Here is a 19,846-nt window from a genome sequence, read left to right as displayed (position 1 = left end):
TGGTTCCCTACCACTTTGGGAAGATGAGTGTATAAATTCCCCCGCTTAAACCATCATTGGCATGTTTTATGTGGCCTGAGGACTGTGTTTCTAGTTTGTCCAAATTGTGTTACAGGGCTTGATTTTCACTACCTCTGGTGCTAATAGACCACTCCATGCATGTCATCTTCCTTTTCGGTTCTTACAAGATCACGATCGGAGCTGCCAAGGGGTCAGCTCTGCCCCACTCCGCCCATAGCTCCACCCAGCCTGCCCATAGTTCTGCCTAGCCTACTCATAGTTCCACCCAGAACTGCCCAGAACCGTCCACAGCTCCACCCCGGCACCCCGCAATTTGCAGCCAGGAGCACCAGAAGTAACTTCCCTTTCTAGCAACAGCAGGAGACGCCTTCATCTCCTGTTGCTACGAGACCAGCGGCAGCAAGAGATAATGTTTAATGAAGGAATTTCCTGCTGTCGCTGGAAACCGAGGCTGTTCAGTGAGAGATCCCGGCTCCCTGGCAGGATTGCGGGAGATGACTCGCAAAAGTGGGAGTCTCCAACTGAAAGCGGGAGACATGGCAGGTCTGCAATATGTACTTCAACTCCCAAACCCTTTTCCATCTCTTATCTCCAAGTTTTGTAATAATCCACACAACCCACAAAATTTGAGAGGCTGTTGTCCAAAAATAATCAGACTCCCTGTGGTCAATTTTCAAAGTGAATTAACCAGCCAGAAACATCTCCTGGCTGGTTAAATTGCTTGTTCAAGGCTAACTGGTCATTTTTAATGGCATTTAACTGGTTAGTAGCACTGAAAATGACCGGTTAGCGCTTATCGCAAAACTGACTATTTTGGGGGAGGAGTCAACACTAGTCAACACTTGCTGATATTCAGAACTTAACCAGCCAGGATAAGTGCATAAATAGGACCGCTTAATAGTCCTATCTTTATGTGGTTCACCATGGCTGGTTAAATGCTGAATATCGCACTTAACCGGCTATGGTGTAGTCAGCTCCCGAACCCAGAAATTCAGTGTCGAAGCCCAGACATGGCCCAGCATTGAATTTCCAGGCATAAAACTGGTGGCAGTCAGCAAAACGCTGATCGCCACTGCCTGAATATTGACCTCTCCATATGCACTGATGTTGAGTTTTAACCATGGTCACTTCTTTCAGGCCTGTGTGGCTGCTGTTAGGATTATAACCACTTTTTTGACAGTGATTCAGCATGAGCTATACCTGCATTTTCTTGAGGTGCTTTTGTAATATTCTTAGGCGGGATACGTCTTTAGCAAAGAACAATTTAAGTTTATGGCAGTTTGAAGTACCAACCTAATAAAAGGAGTTTGATATATAAATATAAAGTTAGTTTGGAGGTGTTCTTTTAAGCTGGTGAAAAAAAATTCCCAACCTATAAACAAGATATATATCAAATGGAGCCTCAAACCTCCTAACAAGGGACGATACTAAAATATTAGCAACACCTTGTATAAACAGGAGTAGGTTAATATCACAGGTTCCTTCAAAGAAGGAAAAGAGGAAAAAAACCCCAGATGCAAAAACTCATACTGAATGAGAAAAACGAATGGGATGAAACTTAAAAGAACACCTCCAAACTAACTTTATATTTATATATCAAACTCCTTTTATTAGGTTGGAAAATTTTCTTCAGAGTTTGTATTCTCCTATGGTTGTTAGAGTTTGAAGTACCAGCAATTTCCATTTTTGTTCTCAATAGAAATCAAACAAAATAAAACATGGAAAAGAAAATAAGATGATACCTTTTTTATTGGACATAACTTAATACATTTCTTGATTAGCTTTCGAAGGTTGCCCTTCTTCGTCAGATCGGAAATAAGCAAATGTGCTAGCTGACAGTGTATATAAGTGATAATATTCAAGCATTACTATGACAGTCTGACAGGGTGGGAGGATGGGGGTGGGTAGGAAGTATGCATGGGGACATCAAAGCATATCATTGATATTCTAACAGGGTGGGTGTGGATAGGTGAGGGGAGGGTGATCAACAGAGACATACAGCTTTATGGTTTATAATGGGCTAGGAACCCCAGATCCTTGTTAAGTCATTTTTGTTCTGAAAGCTACAGGTTGTTAGATTACATAAGCATCCTTTTGAAGACTCCTGATGCAGGCCGGACAGGGTGAAACATGTCTTATTATTATTCGAATCACCTTTGCTGTGTTTGGTGTATAGGGTTATAACTACTCCATGCAGATTATGCCAGCTTCTTTGTAACCAGCATTCTGTGCAGGTTACCCCAGTTTGCTTGCAATCCATGCCTCTTTGCAAGCCTGATACTGTCATACCACTTCTGCTTCATGCAGGTTATTCCAGTGTAGTTAGGGTTATAACCATGACAGCCTAATGTAACTATAATCCAGCTGTTAGATTGATGACTTTGCCTAATGCAGTTGTACCTCCATTCTCTGTTCATCAGTTTGTGATTTTCTGTCTGGTTTTCCAAAGTTTCATGTGACTGAGTCAACACTTCATTTTTTAAAAGTGTTGTTCTCCACCTGCCCTTAGCACAGTGCTGATTCTGTACCAAATAAGTTTCAGTTCTTTCATTGTTTTGGTTGCAATTACCAGATATTTACCATCTTCTCGGTAAAAAAAAATAAGTATTTTCTCATGTTCCTTTGTACATTCCACTTCTCAGCTTCATATCGAGGCCTATTGTCCTTGATTTTCCCATCCTATAGAAAATGTCACCTTCCTGTACTTTATTGAAACTTGTCATATATGTTAGTTTCTGTTCTGTTCCCCCATTCCTTCTGTCCCACATTTCCAAATGTATAGATTTGTAAACATGTGGGATGTGAAAAATATTGCACAGTTCCTTGGCTTTTCTACACATGAGAAACTGGCTTTCAACAGGAAATGAACACATGATTTCCAAAATAAATGTTATGTGATAGGATTTACAGTGCTAACAATTGTGTTCAACAGATGTCTAGGGTTTTTTTTATGGACCTAGCCTGATTCAGCTTGGCTCTTAGGTTCATATATTAATGATTCTGGTGATTGACAGCACAGGACTACCAGAATTACTAGTGTCAACTGATTTTCCAAAATTGTATTTGTTTTTATGCTATTTATGTACCACCATTCTAATGCAATCAAATCAAAGTGGTTTAAATAATTGTCCATCAATAAAACACATAAGAACCATACAATCACAAAATCAGGTACATTACAACAACATAAAACTACAAAACAAAAAATCCGCAATAATAACAATCCATTTAAAGACAGCTGGTCTATAACAATGTGTCTGCATACATTCCCTCAACCACTGCCACGAAATGCCTAGCACCCACCAGGGGTTAACCCTGCGGCCACCTGGGCATGTGCTCTACACTGCACCCTTCTCCCACCGACTGGGTCCTGCTTGCCTCTGGGCTAGTCTCCTACTCTCAAGTTATTCTCCGGTGATTTCTAGGACACTGGGACACACTCCTAGGGGTCCCACAGTTCCTAGAAAGCACTCACAGACCCAACACACAAACCACCAGGATTCTTAGTCAGTCCAAGACGCCAGAGTTAATAAACTAATGGGTTTATTATCACAGAAACAGAAGAGTGGACAATATAAAACAGGTGGAAAAACAAGAGCAATAACAGGTAACTGAATAAGGATCAATATTAAAACTATCTAAACACTTTGTCACTACCTGGATAGCACCTGGGGGGTTTCAGGAAAATAAATACTCACAGGTCTGAACAGGGTCTCAAGGCAGAGCTGCTTACCCTCTGCACTCACTGAGACTGGGGAAAATCCAATACCTCCTGGCTGGATTTTAAACTCCAGGGCCAATCAGAGTCCAGGGCATCAACTTTGAAAGTATCTGGCCAATGGCACTCCAGGTTACCTTCCCACAGGGCTTATTAAACTGAAAAGAAAGCAGCCTTTTCTGCAACAGCTTTAAAACAGAAAACAAACACCACCTGCTGGCCAACCAACCAAGAGAACATGAACATATTACAATTCACAGGCTTGAAAACCCTCTGTAAAGCCCTGCATAAAAAATAAGCCTAGAGTTTCTTCTTGAAATGCTCAAGGTACCGAGAGAGGAGGGAATTCCATACCGAAGGCACTAAAATGGTCTATAAATGCCAAAATAATGGTGACATCTTTTTATTTTTAATTTGATTTCAAAACTACATCAAAGATATAGATATATTTTAACAAGAAATCCAGAACAATAGAAGCAAATACAGTCAGCACTCACTTATCCAAATAGTGCATGCTGTATATTCTCTTACTTGTCTATACTTCAAATACTGACTATATTTTATGATGATTGAGGTACACTTATTATTGCCTACTTAATCTCAATTGTTAGCCACATTGAACTTGAGCATAACTTGGGATAATGTGGGATGTGTATGTCTTAAATACATAAATAAAAACAAAACTAATTCTCATGCAAAATCCAGTCTAGCCTGTAATAGAGATGATATAACAAGGCAGTTCTGGTCCTGTGACCGCAGAACGTGACCTGGATTAGTACGGGATCAGCAAACCATGAATTTACTAAGGAATTACATTATTCTGGCAAATGAACAAAGAAGGGGCAAGTGACCTAGTGGTTAGCCTAGTGATCTGGGATCCAGGATACCTGGATTCAAATCTCTTTTCTGCTACTGATACTTACTACTACTACTACTACTTAACATTTCTAGAGCGCTACTAGGGTTACACAGCGCTGTACAAATTAACAATTAAGGACGGTCCCTGCTCGGAAGAGCGTACAATCTAAAGGACGAAATGTCAAGTTGGGGTAGATAAGTTTTCCTGAGAAGAGGTGTAGTGGTTAGGTGCCGAAGGCGACATTGAAGAGGTGGACTTTGAGCATTGATTTGAAGATGGGTAGGGAGGGGGCACGGCGTATGGGCTCAGGGAGTTTGTTCCAGGCATGGGGTGAGGCGAGACAGAAGAGCCTGGAGTTGGAGGTGGTGGAGAAGGGTACTGAAAGGAGGGATTTGTCTTGAGAGCAGAGGTTACGGGTAGGGACGTAAGGGGAGATGAGGGTAGAGAGGTACGGAGGGGCCGCAGATCGAGTGCATTTGTAGGTGAGTAAGAGAAGCTTGAACTGTATGCGGTAACTGATTGGGAGCCAGTGAAGTGACTTGAGGAGAGGGGTGATATGAGCATATCGGTTAAGGTGGAAGATAAGACGTGCGGCAGAGTTCTGGATGGACTGAAGGGGAGATAGATGGCTACGTGGGAGGCCGGTCAGGAGTAGGTTGCAGTAGTCAAGGCGAGAGGTAATGAGAGAGTGGATGAGAGTTCGGGTGGTGTGCTCGGAGAGGAAGGGGTGAATTTTGCTAATGTTATAGAGGAAGAAGCGACAGGTCTTGGCTATCTGCTGGATGTGCGCAGAAAAGGAGAGGGAGGAGTCGAAGATGACACCGAGGTTGCGGGCAGATGAGACGGGGACGATGAGGGTGTTATCAACTGAGATAGAGAGTGAAGGGAGAGGGGAAGTGGGTTTGGGTGGGAAAACAATAAGTTCAGTCTTAGACATATTCAGTTTCAGGTGGCGGTTGGACATCCAGGCAGCAATGTCGGATAAGCAGGCCGAGACTTTGGCCTGGGTATCCGCAGTGATTTGTGGTGTGGAGAGATAAAGCTGGGTGTCGTCGGCATAAAGATGATAGTGGAAACCATGAGAAGAAATCAGGGAGCCTAAGGAAGAGGTGGGACCTTTGCCAAGAACCATTCTCTCTTATTATTTAAGGTACTCACGTAAGTGTAAAGTTTGTCATGCATTCACTCATTATACTTGCATGAAATAGCAGATGATTTAGAATGTTCTATAAATGTCAAAATAATGGTGACATCTTATTTTTTTTAATTTGCATTTCAAAAATACAGCAAACATATAGATATACTTTGACAAGAAATCCAGAACAATAAAAGCAACTACAGTCAGCAATCACAAATAGAACTTAAATAAGTCCACATGAATGAAGGGAACCAAGACAAAGCAAATCCATAGGAAGATGGATAAAAAAAAGAAAAGGAAAAAAGAATACTACAGAGCAAATAGAGTAACAAACACCCCTCTCACATACCAAATAGACCCAACAACCCTAGATAACTGAGAGTCAAATAAGAGCTACACCTTAACCTTCCAGGAAAACTCTTAACTGAGCAGGTTCACAGAAAATATACCGGGTATTCTGATACACAACAACACATTTACAAGGAAATCTAAGTTGGAAGGAAGCTCCTAACATAATCACTGCAGAATGTAATTCCAAAAACTTCTTTCTTCTAGACTGAGACACATCAGGAAACACCTGCACTTTCTCTTCAAAGAATGATGCATCCGTAGTCTTATAGTATAATCTCAATACTGAGTCCGTATCCTGATGAAAGGCAAAGGAAACCAACTAAGTGGCTCTCGCTATTATTCAGACTCTGAAGATTTCAAGTCTAGTAGAACACCAGTCACTCTTTTTTCAGTTGAAGTCAAATAGAAAACTTTTTTGCACAGGTGGTAAAGCTGCTTCTGGAAATTACAATGCAGATTGAAAAAAACCCATGAAAAAGATCTCCTACTGGAGTTAGCCTAGACTGAAAAAGTTTAAAAAATTCAAACCTCTTTGCATATTTTCCAAGTTTTCAGTTTTCCTCAATATAAGTGACTTCTTGGGTTAACAAAGTTTGAGAAGTTTTTAACTCAGTAACAAGTTTTATCCATCATGTCAACCCTAGCAGTGCAAGATTTAACTTTAGACTCCAAGGGGATCTTTTACTAAGCTGCGGTAGCGTTTTAAGCTTGTGGTAGAAATCAGCTGGTGGTAAACGCCGAGATGCCCATAGGAATATAATGGGCATTTCAGTATTTACCACCAGCTGATTTCTACTGTGAGCTAAAAAGGCTACTGTGGCAAAGTAAAAGACCCCCAAGTCTTGTGACATCTTATGTTAATAAAGGCATGTGATAACTGACTAGGTGGTGCAGTGTTATAGAACCATAATTTTTGAACATAGGATTCTGACTTATTATGCCAGGAGAGAGCAGATTTGGCAAGCATAGCTGAAATAAGACTTGTTGTTAAATAGCAGCATGTGCCATTAATTAAACTAACAGGTAGGAAGCCTTTATCTGTCCCTGCGCAACCACAGGGGGGGGCTTTTACTAAGCCACGGTAATGTTAAATATCAAAATTTGTTCTGGCTAATATGGGCAAAGGCACATATCCTTCCATTTTATCAAGTACTAACAGCTATTCCTTTCTTCTCCAGGTGCATCAGAACCTTATCCAACTGATGTGGCAGGATGGCGTCTGGAAAGTGAGGGTGTTAGCCATCAAAAGTATAGTATAACCAATTCCTTTATGTAATTCTTCTTTCTTTTTTGAAATCCCCCCTCTTACTGTGTACCTTGCTTGTTTAGTGGTGAGTGTTGTACATTGTCATACGTAAGATCTCTAGTTAATTCTCAGATCCAATCCTTTGTACCCATGGTAGGCAGAGGCTAGAGATGCCACAGAGGCAGCTTTCACAACCTGTGGGGGAATAGAGGTCCATGGTCATCAACAAGAGTAACATCTGGTGCTGAATTTAGAACCAGAAAGACCCCCTGGTGTATGCCTGCCACGCTAGTGAGGAAAAGTGAGCCCTTGGGCCACTGCTGAGGAGCGGCAGCAGCAGGTAAATCACCCAAACAGGAGGCAAGGCAGACCACAGACAGGTGGGCACAGGCTGGACTGGAGCAGCTGGACTGGAACAGAAGCACTAAGCAGAAGTAGGAGAATAGTCCATGAATCAAGCAAAGTCCTACTGGCAGGCAGCAATCAGAAGAATAAACCAGGAAACCAGCTGGGTCAAAGGAAACCAGCTGGGTCAAAGGCAGGCAGCAATCAGTAGAATAAACCAGGAAACAAGCAGAGTCTTGGGCAGGCAGCAGACAGTAGAATAAACTAGGAAACCAGCAGGGTCAAAGGCAGGCAAAGCAAGCTTTCAAGGCAGGAACCGCAACAGACCAACAGAGACAGAGGAAGCAAGAGGTTGTGTTCAGTAGTTATGGGTTCTCGTGGTAGGCTTTGTTAAAGTCGTGCGAGTATGGAGACTTAGAGAACTCAGTCATATGCCATACAATTGTTATTCACATATATGCCCAACTTCTTTTTTTTTACATATATACTTACAATTTTACTCTTTAGCAGTCAGTAAGATCAGAACATTTTTGTTGGATCATCAGATACACATGTATATATCCATTTGGCTAAAAACTTTGAGCCAGGCATTCAATAGGAGAGGCACGTAATCGTCATCAATCTATTTTTATAAACTGTTTCAAGGTAGTCTCCAGATTTTTTTTCGTGTGACTACCTTGAGACAGCTATGAGCGAAACATGGATATTCGTGTCAGTGATAATTGGTCTCCAATACTGATTGGGTGCTTTGAATGAAATGAAAAGGCTGAGCTAGAAAGCTAAGTACCCTCCCTATAAAATAAGTTTTTTTTAATGAAAAAAAGTTTGATAAAAATATATTTTTTGATAAAAATTTAAAAATTATATGATATTGAGAATAAAAGATGGACTAAAAGTTAAGTTTGTAAAAATGGATTGATGACGATTACGTGCCTCTCCTATTCAATGCCTGACTCAAAGTTTTTAGCCAAATGGATGTGCAAACGTGTATCTGATGATCCAACAAAAACTGCTATAGAGTAAAATTATAAGTATACATGTAAAAAAAAAGAAGTTGGGCGTATATGTGAATAACAATTCTATGGGATATGATTGAGTTCTCTAAGTCTCCGTACTCGCACGACTATTAGATGCTTAACTTCTGCTGGATATGCATCAAAAGATTGATTAGTTTCTTGCAGCCTATTATTCAGGACATTTAGTCCCCAAGATGGCCGACAGATAAGCCGTGTAGTGAGGAGCTCCTTCAGACAATTAGCGGAGGACCACGCTCTCAGAGATTACAATTAGTGACTACTCCGGCACGATCACCGAGACGGACGGCAGATAAATTACAGACCGAAGCAGAGCACAAATCGCAAATGCCCCCAAGTCGGATCCGCAGACCTCCCCTACGATCCGGAGGACATACCTGAACGGCCCAAGCATCCATTCAGCAGCCTTCATGGCACCGATCCCGAGGACCTACTGGGCAGCCAGCGGAGACCGAGCGCAGCGAAAATCGATGACCAGATCGCTGAAATCACCCAGCAAACGTACCTCACTCGGTGAACACGTGTTAGCCCGGAAAGGGCATTGAAACACTGATACGGCTGCTGGTTGTCTTCCCTGAGGCGCCCAAATACACGGACCACCGTGATCTACCCCAGCCAATGGCCTATGCACGTAGGCTGGCTGGAACGGCACTCCATAGCAAGCACTCCACTAGCTGAACTCCGCCTGACGAAACCAGCGGAGGAGGCGGTGAGGAGATCAATGGGGAGGACATCAACGAGACCACCGAAGACAGACCACAGCGGGAAATCAGCTGCCTCCGGAGAGCATCGACCTCGTTGCGCCCCATGCGCCGAGCACTCAGCCAGGCGAGCAACTGCTCCAGAGTACCCGAAGGTAGGGGCCGATCACTGCGCTCGGATGTGCGACGGGGAAGGAAGAGACGAGGAGCCCCCACTTACACAGCTCAACCCGAGCCCCCCGGCGGTTGCTAGACGCGACACACGCACCAACAATGAGCAGCCGCCTGATCCCAGAGGAGGTCGGGAATGACGGGACCGAGATGAGATCGGGACGAGGGAGACAAGACCGGGATGAAGGGCCTTCTCACCACCACGAGGCCAGCGAGGCAAACAGCCCAAACGGTCCGAATCAATCGCTGGAATCCCGCGACCCCGATCTAGAGGTCCTAACTGACCGCTGGCGAGGCCCAACACTCCACAATCTCGCAGAGTGGACCAGGGCAACGCGTGGAGCACCAGGCTGACACGTATCACGCTACACTGAACGAAACAGACTGCCAACCAACAGCAGACCCGATGAATGGTAAAATGCTCAATGCTGCTGCTGCTTGAGACTATATCTGTTTCGTGCTTAATTGTTCATACTGTTTGATGTTGGCACTGCTCAATACTGTTACCGCTTGATGTCTACACAAAATTGCTTAATTTATGCTTAATGTTGATACCGCTTGACATTCACCAAAATTGCTTAATATGTGCTTTGATACGCTTATATATGCTTAAGGTTGATACCGCTTGATATTCACACAGAGCTGCTTAATTTATGCTTAATGTTGATACTGCTTGACATTCACACAAAATTGCTTAATATGTGTTTATATACGCTTATATATGCTTAAGGTTGATACTGCTTGATATTCACACAGATTTGCTTAATATATGCTTATATATGCTTAACGCTGATACTGCTTGACGCCCACATAAAATTTAATTCACTAACACCACTAGGCACCACCAACTATTACCAAACATAGCCAACATGAATATCAACAAATTGCTCATGATAATCTATTTCCTCCCCCTAATCTACCACGCATGGACCACTCCCAATATAAACAACAATCTTCCCACAGCACATAAACCCTACAGACAACCTAACTATAGCTCACCAGCCCAAAAGAACAACAACCAAATGAAAGGAAAAACAAATACATTCGGAAATAACCAACAGAAAGGGAAGAAAGGACACAACAGAACCAGACACCAAGAAAACAGGCAAATAATAAAAATTAACACAACCATGTCCCAAACTGAACCTTACCGACCAATCCAAATGGGATACGTAAACGCCAGATCAGTAGTAAATAAAACAGAGACTATAACAGACTGGATCACTACCGACAATCTTGACCTCCTATTCATCACTGAAACCTGGATCCATGACCTTAAAGACCCCATAATCTTAGATTTATGTCCACCAGGATACAAAATTACCCACTGGACAAGAAACGGAAAAAGAGGAGGAGGAATAGCCATAATATACAAATCTGAGTTCACCATCACAACCACAGCCAAATCCATTCTGCCACAACTTGAAATCGCCTTGGTAAAAATTAATCACCCTAACTTGTAAGAACACCTGAACAAAGTCCTGCTCTATAGACTGCCAGGCAACTGGCAAGATTCCCAAACACACTTCATGGACTTTATCTTGAACACTTGTGTCTCTACCTCAAATCTTATCATAATAGGAGACATCAACCTACACCTTGAAGATCTCAACTCAACAAGCACCCAAGAATGCGAAGAGTTCCTACAACTATGGGATCTTCATAGGATAAACACGCAGCCAACTCACATCAAAGGACACACACTAGACATTGTCACACACAAATTTGATCCCAACTCAAACCTTATACTAACAGACACAAAATGGACACCCGCACTGTGGTCCAACCACTATAAAGCAAACATCTCCCTCCAATGGTGAATGAAAGACTCACCGAATAAACAAGAGCGAAAAACCTATACCACAAGAGGGAAAATAGATCCGGTAATATTCTGGCAACAGATCTACTACAATGAATGGACAATAAAAACAGATACAACACAATTCCTCTTAGAATGGGACGACAGATGCAGATCCATATTAGACAATATTGCTCCGACCCAAACCAGAACCTCACACAGAAAGAATTCAATACCATGGTTCAATGAAGAGTTGAAAAAACTTAAAACACAACGTGCATGGAATAAAAAGAAAGACGACCCCACACTTAACGTCTGGAAACAACTCCAAAGAAAATACAAATATACCATAAGACAAACTAAAAGATTATACTACAAAACTGTAATTGGACCAAACTACAAAGACACACATAAACTCTTCCAACTCGTGAATAAACTACTAGATATTACACCAGTCACAACCAACAGCAAAGACGCACCAGGAGTAGACAATCTCACGAGATACTTTAACGAGAAAATCGTACAACTACGACTTAAGATACCTGTCAGTACCACCGACTGTGCTGAACTCCTAGACTGTGTAGACCCAGACCCTGGCATTTACCCAGCAGACAGAACCTGGACCAACTTTGAGACACCGTCAGAGGATACCATCTCCCAAACGCTCAAAAGATTTGCCAAATCTCATCGCAAACTAGAACTTGAATTATATGTTACAAAATGGACTCTTCCCAAAGGAGAAAAGAAACATTTTACTCACCCCCATACCCAAAGACACAAAGAAAAGTGCCAGTGAACTAACCAACTACAGGCCAGTAGCATCCATACCCTTAATAACCAAGCTAACGGAAGGGTTGGTGACCAAACAATTCACAAACTATTTAAATAAATTCTCAATACTCCACGACTCCCAGTCAGGATTTCGATCTAACCACAGTACTGAAACAGTACTAGTCACTCTCATGACCAAATTCAAACAAATGATTGCAACTGGAAAGAACATACTACTCCTACAATTTGACATGTCAAGCACGTTCGATATGGTTGATCACGGAATACTACTACATATCCTTGAGTACTTCGGAATTGGAGGCAACGTTCTCAATTGGTTCAAGGGATTCCTAACCACACGATCATACTAAGTGACATCTAACTCGACCACCTCAGCCACATGGACACCTGAATGCAGAGTCCCACAGGGATCCCCCCTTTCACCGACTCTATTCAACTTAATGATGATACCCTTGGCCAAACTATTATCAAACCAAAACCTCAACCCATATATATACGCAGACGACGTAACGATTTACATCCCATTTAAACAAGATCTAAAGGAAATTTCCAACGACATCAACCAAAGTCTTCATATCATGCATTCATGGGCGGATGCATTTCAGCTGAAACTTAATGCTGAAAAAACCCAATGCCTAATACTCACCTCTCAACATAATAAGAACAGATTTACCGCCATTAACACACCAAATCTGAACCTTCCCATTTCGGACACCCTAAAAATTCTTGGAGTTACCATCAATCGACACCTAACACTCGAGAACCATGCGAAAAACACAACCAAGAAGATGTTCCACTCAATGTGGAAATTAAAAAGAATAAGACCTTTCTTCCCAAGGACTGTTTTCCGTAACCTGGTACAATCAATGGGGAAATTAAAAAGAATAAGACCTTTCTTCCCAAGGACTGTTTTCCGTAACCTGGTACAATCAATGGTGCTCAGTCATCTAGACTACTGCAACGCACTCTACGCCGGCTGTAAAGAGCAAATATTCAAGAAACTTCAAACAGCCCAGAATACTGCAGCCAGACTCATATTCGGTAAGACAAAATATGAAAGTGCTAAGCCCCTATGAGAGAAACTACACTGGCTCCCACTTAAAGAACGTATCGCGTTCAAAATATGCTCCTTAGTTCACAAAATCATACACGGAGATGCACCAGCCTACTTGTCAGACCTGATAGACCTACCACCCAGGAATGTCAAAAGATCATCCCGCACATTCCTGAATCTACACTTCCCTAACTGCAAAGGTCTAAAATACAAACTAATGCACGCGTCAAACTTTACTTACTTGAGCACACAGTTATGGAATGCATTGCCGCGCAACATAAAAACGATTTACGAACTAATGAACTTCCGCAAACTACTGAAGACCCATCTCTTTAACAAGGCATACCACAAAGATCAACCAATGTGATTATACACAACTCCTCCACGTATATTCAGAACTGTCTTACAATAGTTGTTTGTTATACTACTATCATGTTTTATCATTATCATGTTACCCAAGATCCTTCTGTATACACTAAATGTCTATTTTCTAATATATGTCCACCATTCATGATGTATTGTAAGCCACAATGAGCCTGCAAAGAGGTGGGAAAATGTGGGATACAAATGCAATAAATAAATAAAATAAATAAATACCCATGCAGAAATTTTCAAAAGCATCTATTAGTTTTGTCTGCCTCACTCTCAAAGGTCAGGGTCGCATGCTGTTCATATGCTTCCATGCTAATGCATGCCAGAAGAATGGCAGAGCATTTTTTTAATTGACTGTTCCTCCAGGTCAGTTGCAATTTTATAAATACACCACTGGCTTTTGAAACAACATTTGTGGTGCAATCCCCTGCCAAACTCAGTGGTAGCGGAAGCAGAATCAATGTACAACTTTCCATGGCTAATTTACTTCTGCCACCATGTACCATATTCAGACACTTGCAGGCCAGACAGTTTGAACTACTTGCATTATTATATATCACAGTAACAGGAAGTGATATGTTTTACCCAAATGCACCCTCCACATTCTAGAGGGATCATAGAGACTTAAACAACAGTCAGCTTTCCTCATGACCCACTGCAGCATGACCCACCAGAGGGTTTCTGAATGTACACCAGCTCACAGGCTACATTGTTTATATCTTTGACTACTGCAGCATCTGCCTGCCACCCACCACAACCATCACCACCACCAACTATTGAGCTGCTCCTTCCTTAGCTGCTGCTAGCCAATCAGATGTTTATTGGCAAACAATAGGTGATCATGACATAAAAGAGCTGATGCAGACACCAAAGGTGGACGATGAGCACAGAAGAAAGCAAGCCTTCGCAATGGAAAATCCAAGAGAAGAGCACAGCAAAGGTGACAAAGTAGATGATGCCCAACAAAATTCTACTAGACTCAGAAAAAGTTCACAGCAAGAGTTTATTATTTATAAAACCTGGACTCGACACGAATCGTGTTTCAGCCACTCGGGCCTGCCTCAGGAGTCCCTGTATGTCAACATACAATTGGTTCTCCAAGAGAAAGTCTTCTCCAAGTGTAAAGTTCTACAAACAAAACCTGGAGAGTGTTGAATTGAAGAATCCATAATATTAGCAAAATTCAGCCCTTCCTTTCTGAATACGCTGCCAGAACCCTTATCCACACCCTTGTCACCTCTCGCTTGGACTATTGCAATTTACTTCTCACTGGTCTTCCACTCAGCCATCTCTCTCCTCTCCAATCTGTCCAAAATTCTGTGGCACGACTTATTTTCCGCCAGAATTGTTATACCTACACTAGCCCACTCCTCAAGTCACTTCACTGGCTCCCTGTCCACTTCCGCATTCAGTTTAAACTTCTCGTACTGACCTTTAAATGCATTCACTCTGCAGCCCCCCATTACCTCTCCACTCTCATCTCTCCCCACATTCCTCCCCGTGAACTCCGCTCACTGGACAAATCTCTCTTGTCGTCCCCCTTCTCCTCCACTTCTAACTCCAGACTTTGCTCCTTTTCTCTCGCGGCACCTTATGCCTGGAATAGACTTCCTAGACCTATACGTCTAGCTCCATCTCTACCTGTTTTCAAATCTGTGCTGAAAACCCACCTTTTCACTGCTGCTTTTTAGCTCCCATTACTTCCCTCACCTGTAACTGTCTTGTCTGTCTGTATTATTTAGATTGTAAGCTCTTTTGAGCAGGGACTGTCTCTTTGTATCAGGTGTTCAGCGCTGCGTGCGTCTGGTAGCACTATACAAATGCTAATGATAATAAATAATAAAGAAGAGTGTATCCACGCTTCTTTATACTAATGTGAACAAAATCACGCAAAAAGCATAAAAACTGCGTGATTTTGCTCACATTAGTATAAAGAAGCGTGGATACACTCTTCTTTGAAAGATTCTTCAATTCAACACTCTCCAGGTTTTGTTTGTAGAACTTTACATTTGGAGAAGACTTTCTCTTGGAGAACCAATTGTACGTTGACATACAGGGACTCCTGAGGCAGGCCCGAGTGGCCAAAACACGATTCATGTTGAGTCCAGGTTTTAATAATAAACTCTTGCTGTGAACTTTTTCTGAGTCCAGTAGAAGTTTGTTGGACACCAAAGGTGGCCAATCCCAGTGCTGGAGATTTACCACCACAATGGTAAAGATTGAAGGCCAGATGAGTGAGATTTTCTTGCAGGCCCCAGCCATGTCCAAAACTAGTTCTGACAGATGTACATTCCAAAAGCACTTTCTCAAAAAAAGTTCCTTGTATTCTCTTAAAGCACAATTAATATATCCTATTTTTAAAGGACCATCAGAAGGTGGATACAGTCCAACTCTTAGTTGTATCCAGACTCTTTCTTCTCACACCTATTCTCTTCGTCAGTCCATTTTTCATTATATATAAAATTATCCACTTAAAATATTCTCTTAACATATAGTTTCCTAAATCAAAAAGTTTCACATTCCAAAAATGGGTATATTCCAATTAATAGAAAATAAAATTATTTTTTTCTTCCTTTGTTGTCAGAGATGCCACATACAATTCAGCTGTATTTAGAGATCCCTCATCATGCTAGAAACCTCTCTTAAAAATTGCTCCTCTTTGCAAGCTCTGCAGTAAGGATGTCAGCTATCAAACAAGGAACTAGTCCAATAAACACTTTTTCAGGGCCCTGTTCATGAGATTACTTGTTTTTAATTCCATGTTTAATCCCCCCCCCCCCCCCCCCCCCCCCCCCCGCTTATTTCGGCATTTTAATTGTCCTGATTGCTTTTGCAAAAATATATATGGTTGCTAAAATAAATCTGAAAAAAAGTTGTTAAAAAAGCCAGAGACATTTCATAAAGCTAACAAATAAATTTAAGAGGCAAACAGACAGAGGAGGCAGAACTCTATAATAACCCACATTTGCACAGTAAAGGTGAAGATAATTACCTGTAAATGTAAAGCGATTTTTTGCAGGACTTGTATGTCACTTTTTCCCTTTGGCGCTGGTAGTGGTACTGCTTCAATTGAATCAGTCTGCCTTGGGGCTTTGGGCCTTACTACTACTACTATTTAACATTTCTAAAGCGCTACCAGGGTTGCACAGCGCTGTACAGTTAACAAAGAAGGAAAGTCCCTGCTCAAAGGAGCTTACAATCTAAAGGACAAAAAGTTCAGTCAATCAAGATTGAGGCAGTCTAGATTTACTGGATAGAGGTACAATGGTTAGGTGCGGAAAGTGACATTGAAGAGGTGGGCTTTGAGCAAGGATTTGAAGATGGGTAGGGAGGGGGCTTGGCGTATGGGCTCAGGGAGTTTATTCCAAGCATAGGGTGAGGCGAGGCAGAAAGGGCGGAGTCTGGAGTTGGCGGTGGTGGAGAAGGGTACTGAGAGGAGGGATTTGTCCTGTGAGCGGAGGTTACGGGTAGGAGCGTAAGGGGAGATGAGGGTAGAGAGGTAGTGAGGGGCCGGAGATTGAGTGCATTTGTAGGTAAGTAGGAGAAGCTTGAACTGTATGCGGTACCTGATCGGAAGCCAGTGAAGTGACTTGAGGAGAGGGGTGATATGAGCATATCGGTCTAGGCGGAAGATAAGACGCGCAGCAGAGTTCTGAACGGATTGAAGGGGGGATAGATGGTTAAGTGGGAGGCCAGTGAGGAGTAGGTTGCAGTAGTCAAGGCGAGAGGTAATGAGAGAGTGGATGAGAGTTTGGGTGGTGTGCTCAGAGAGGAAAGAGCGAATTTTGCTGATGTTATAGAGAAAGAAGCGACAGGTCTTGGCTGTCTGCTGGATATGGGCAGAGAAGGAGAGGGAGGAGTCGAAGATGACTCCGAGGTTGCGGGCAGATGAGACGGGGAGGATGAGGGTGTTATCGACTGAAATAGAGAGTGGAGGGAGAGGAGAAGTGGGTTTGGGTGGAAAGACAATGAGCTCGGTCTTGGCCATGTTCAGTTTCAGGTGGCAGACATCCAGGCAGCAATGTCGGATAAGCAGGCCGATACTTTGGCCTGGTTTTCCGCAGTGATGTCTGGTGTGGAGAGATAAAGCTGGGTGTCGTCAGCATAAAGATGATATTGGAAACCATGAGATGAGATCAGTGAGCCCAGGGAAGAGGTGTAGATTGAAAAAAGAAGTGGTCTTGGCCTTCCCTGTAATGCGATCCACCCTCACTAAAGCAAGAAGTTTTGTCAGTGAGGGCAAGACACATCATAGGGAAGGCCCGAGAGGAGGGGGCTTTGGCATGTGAGTTGGACTCGGGGACCCAATGCATGTCTCACACGCCAAATGCCACATGCCAAATGTACCAGCAGACTTGGTATGTCTGCTGGTACAGGGCAAGTGAGTTACCCAGTTCAAGCTTTTCAATGACTGGCATATCATTTTGGAAAGGCTTAGCCTTTCCAAGCTTTATTTGAATGCTCACTGTGACTCTTTTCTAAACATTCAGTTTTAAAATGATTTTAAAATAAATATTCATTTTCCTTTCCTTTTTTTTCAGCAATGAGCCAGATAGGACAGAAGAATGTGCAGTTTAAAGAATTCCTGCTGTGGGCTATTCGCCATGAGCCAGATCATAGAATACGCATTCAGGCCTGTCGCACTATTATGAGCCTCAAACTGCTAGACAACAAGTTGCAGGCCACCTTGCAAGAGAGCCTAGTCCTAGAAGTTCACCCTCTGGTCAAAAAGTAAACTGTCTTTTCTTCTTCTATCTTTCTCTTTATGCTTTTTCTCCTCTCTCCCCTCTCTGAAACCTCTCTTACTGCTAGCCACTATTAAGGTTACCATATGTCCAGCTTCCCCCAGACATGTCCTCTTTTTCATGGGACTGTCGGGGGTCCTGCCGGTTTTTACCAGCTTGCCTGTTTGTCTGGGTTTCTCGACAGTCAGGCGGATGGACAGACAGGCAGGTGGGTGGGCTTCTCTGTCCCCCACCTGAACCTACTGTAATGCGCCCTGGTGGTGGTCTGGTGGCCTCTTCAGGGCAGGAAAACCCCACTCTTTCCTGTCCGCTGCCGCCGCTTCTTTAAAATGGCTGCCAAGACTTCAAGCGGCGGCCTCGTGAGACATCCATGACAGTAAGGTGCATCAGGAAGAAGGGAGAAAGTTGAAAGCATCACCAAAAAGATGGGTTTTGAGGAGTAGTTTAAACTGACTGGCCACATTCGACAATGGCCAAAGTTTCGGTGACTCCGTCAGGGTCCGTGGCACATCAACTCACTTCATTCTACGGTTGTCACCATTGATGTGCCACAAACCCTGTCGAAGTCACTGAAACTTTGGCCATTGTCAGCCATGGACAGCAGGAAGAGTCTGTGCACCCTTATGAGATAAGTTTTTGATATTTTGATATTTTGTTTGGACTTTGAAATTAAAGTTATTTGGGAGGTTTTTCTGCCTATGATGACAGCATGGACTCCTAAGAGTTAATGGCTCTTGCGCCTAGAAGGAGTTGAATCACAAAGGAGTCTGTTGAGGCTTTTCCTCCCTATTTTTACACTATAATCTTGTTGAAAATTTTTTAAATTTATAAAATTGATTTAAGTGAATTAAGAGTCTCATCTCAGTAATATTCATTGCAAGAGGATTATTTTTGAGCTGTTTATGATCATAGGTATCCTTGAAGGCTCTTTTACTATTTTATACCTATGAGTCATGTGGCACTTAGCACAGGCTAATGTCCATTAGCGCTCGCTAAGCTTTAGTAAAAGGACCCCTAGCTCTCAGTGTATGAAATGGGACCTGTGTTAAAATAGTACGAGTTAGTGGTAAATAACATGTCTTAACGGTAACCTACATTGATAACTACGCCCCATAGTCTCTTGGCCAGTATTTCATTAGAGCTCCCAGTCCAATCTTGAATTTTGCTTCCTGTCGGGTTCTCGAGGCAGAACCGGAATACGTGAGCCCTTGGGCCAGTGCTGAGGAGCGGCAATGGCAGGCAAGACCACCCTGGAACTGGATACATGGAAGAGCAGGACTGGAGTAGTACTGAGGCAGGCAAATAGAACAGGCAGAACAGGAACAACTTCGCCTGCGCTTGACCACCGTTCCTCCGGAGTTGAGCTCCGGACTGCGGGTGGCCGGCAGGACTTGCAGGATAAGGCAGGAACTGAAGATCCAGAGGACCCACCCTGGGTCCGGGATACATGAGGGAGACTAGGCTAAATACTAGACTTGGACTGAAAGCTGCATGCAGCCAC

The 19,846-nt window shown here is 42.8% G+C and overlaps 1 protein-coding gene across 1 annotated transcript in view; it reads left to right on the top strand.

Annotated features, from left to right (window-relative positions):
• Window positions 1-19,846, top strand: part of HEATR4 (HEAT repeat containing 4) — a 132,802-nt gene that overhangs the window by 82,003 nt on the left and 30,953 nt on the right. The window contains exons 12-13 of the mRNA XM_030215365.1: window positions 7,266-7,335; window positions 18,142-18,331. Coding sequence (XP_030071225.1) covers window positions 7,266-7,335; window positions 18,142-18,331 — 260 coding nt within the window. The remainder of the gene's footprint in view (window positions 1-7,265; window positions 7,336-18,141; window positions 18,332-19,846) is intronic.

The sequence above is a fragment of the Microcaecilia unicolor genome, chromosome 9 (assembly GCF_901765095.1).
Source record: "Microcaecilia unicolor chromosome 9, aMicUni1.1, whole genome shotgun sequence".
Taxonomy (NCBI): domain Eukaryota; kingdom Metazoa; phylum Chordata; class Amphibia; order Gymnophiona; family Siphonopidae; genus Microcaecilia; species Microcaecilia unicolor.
The sequence above is the reverse complement of the archived record's forward strand: the minus strand, read 5'-3'. Positions and strand labels throughout refer to the sequence as shown.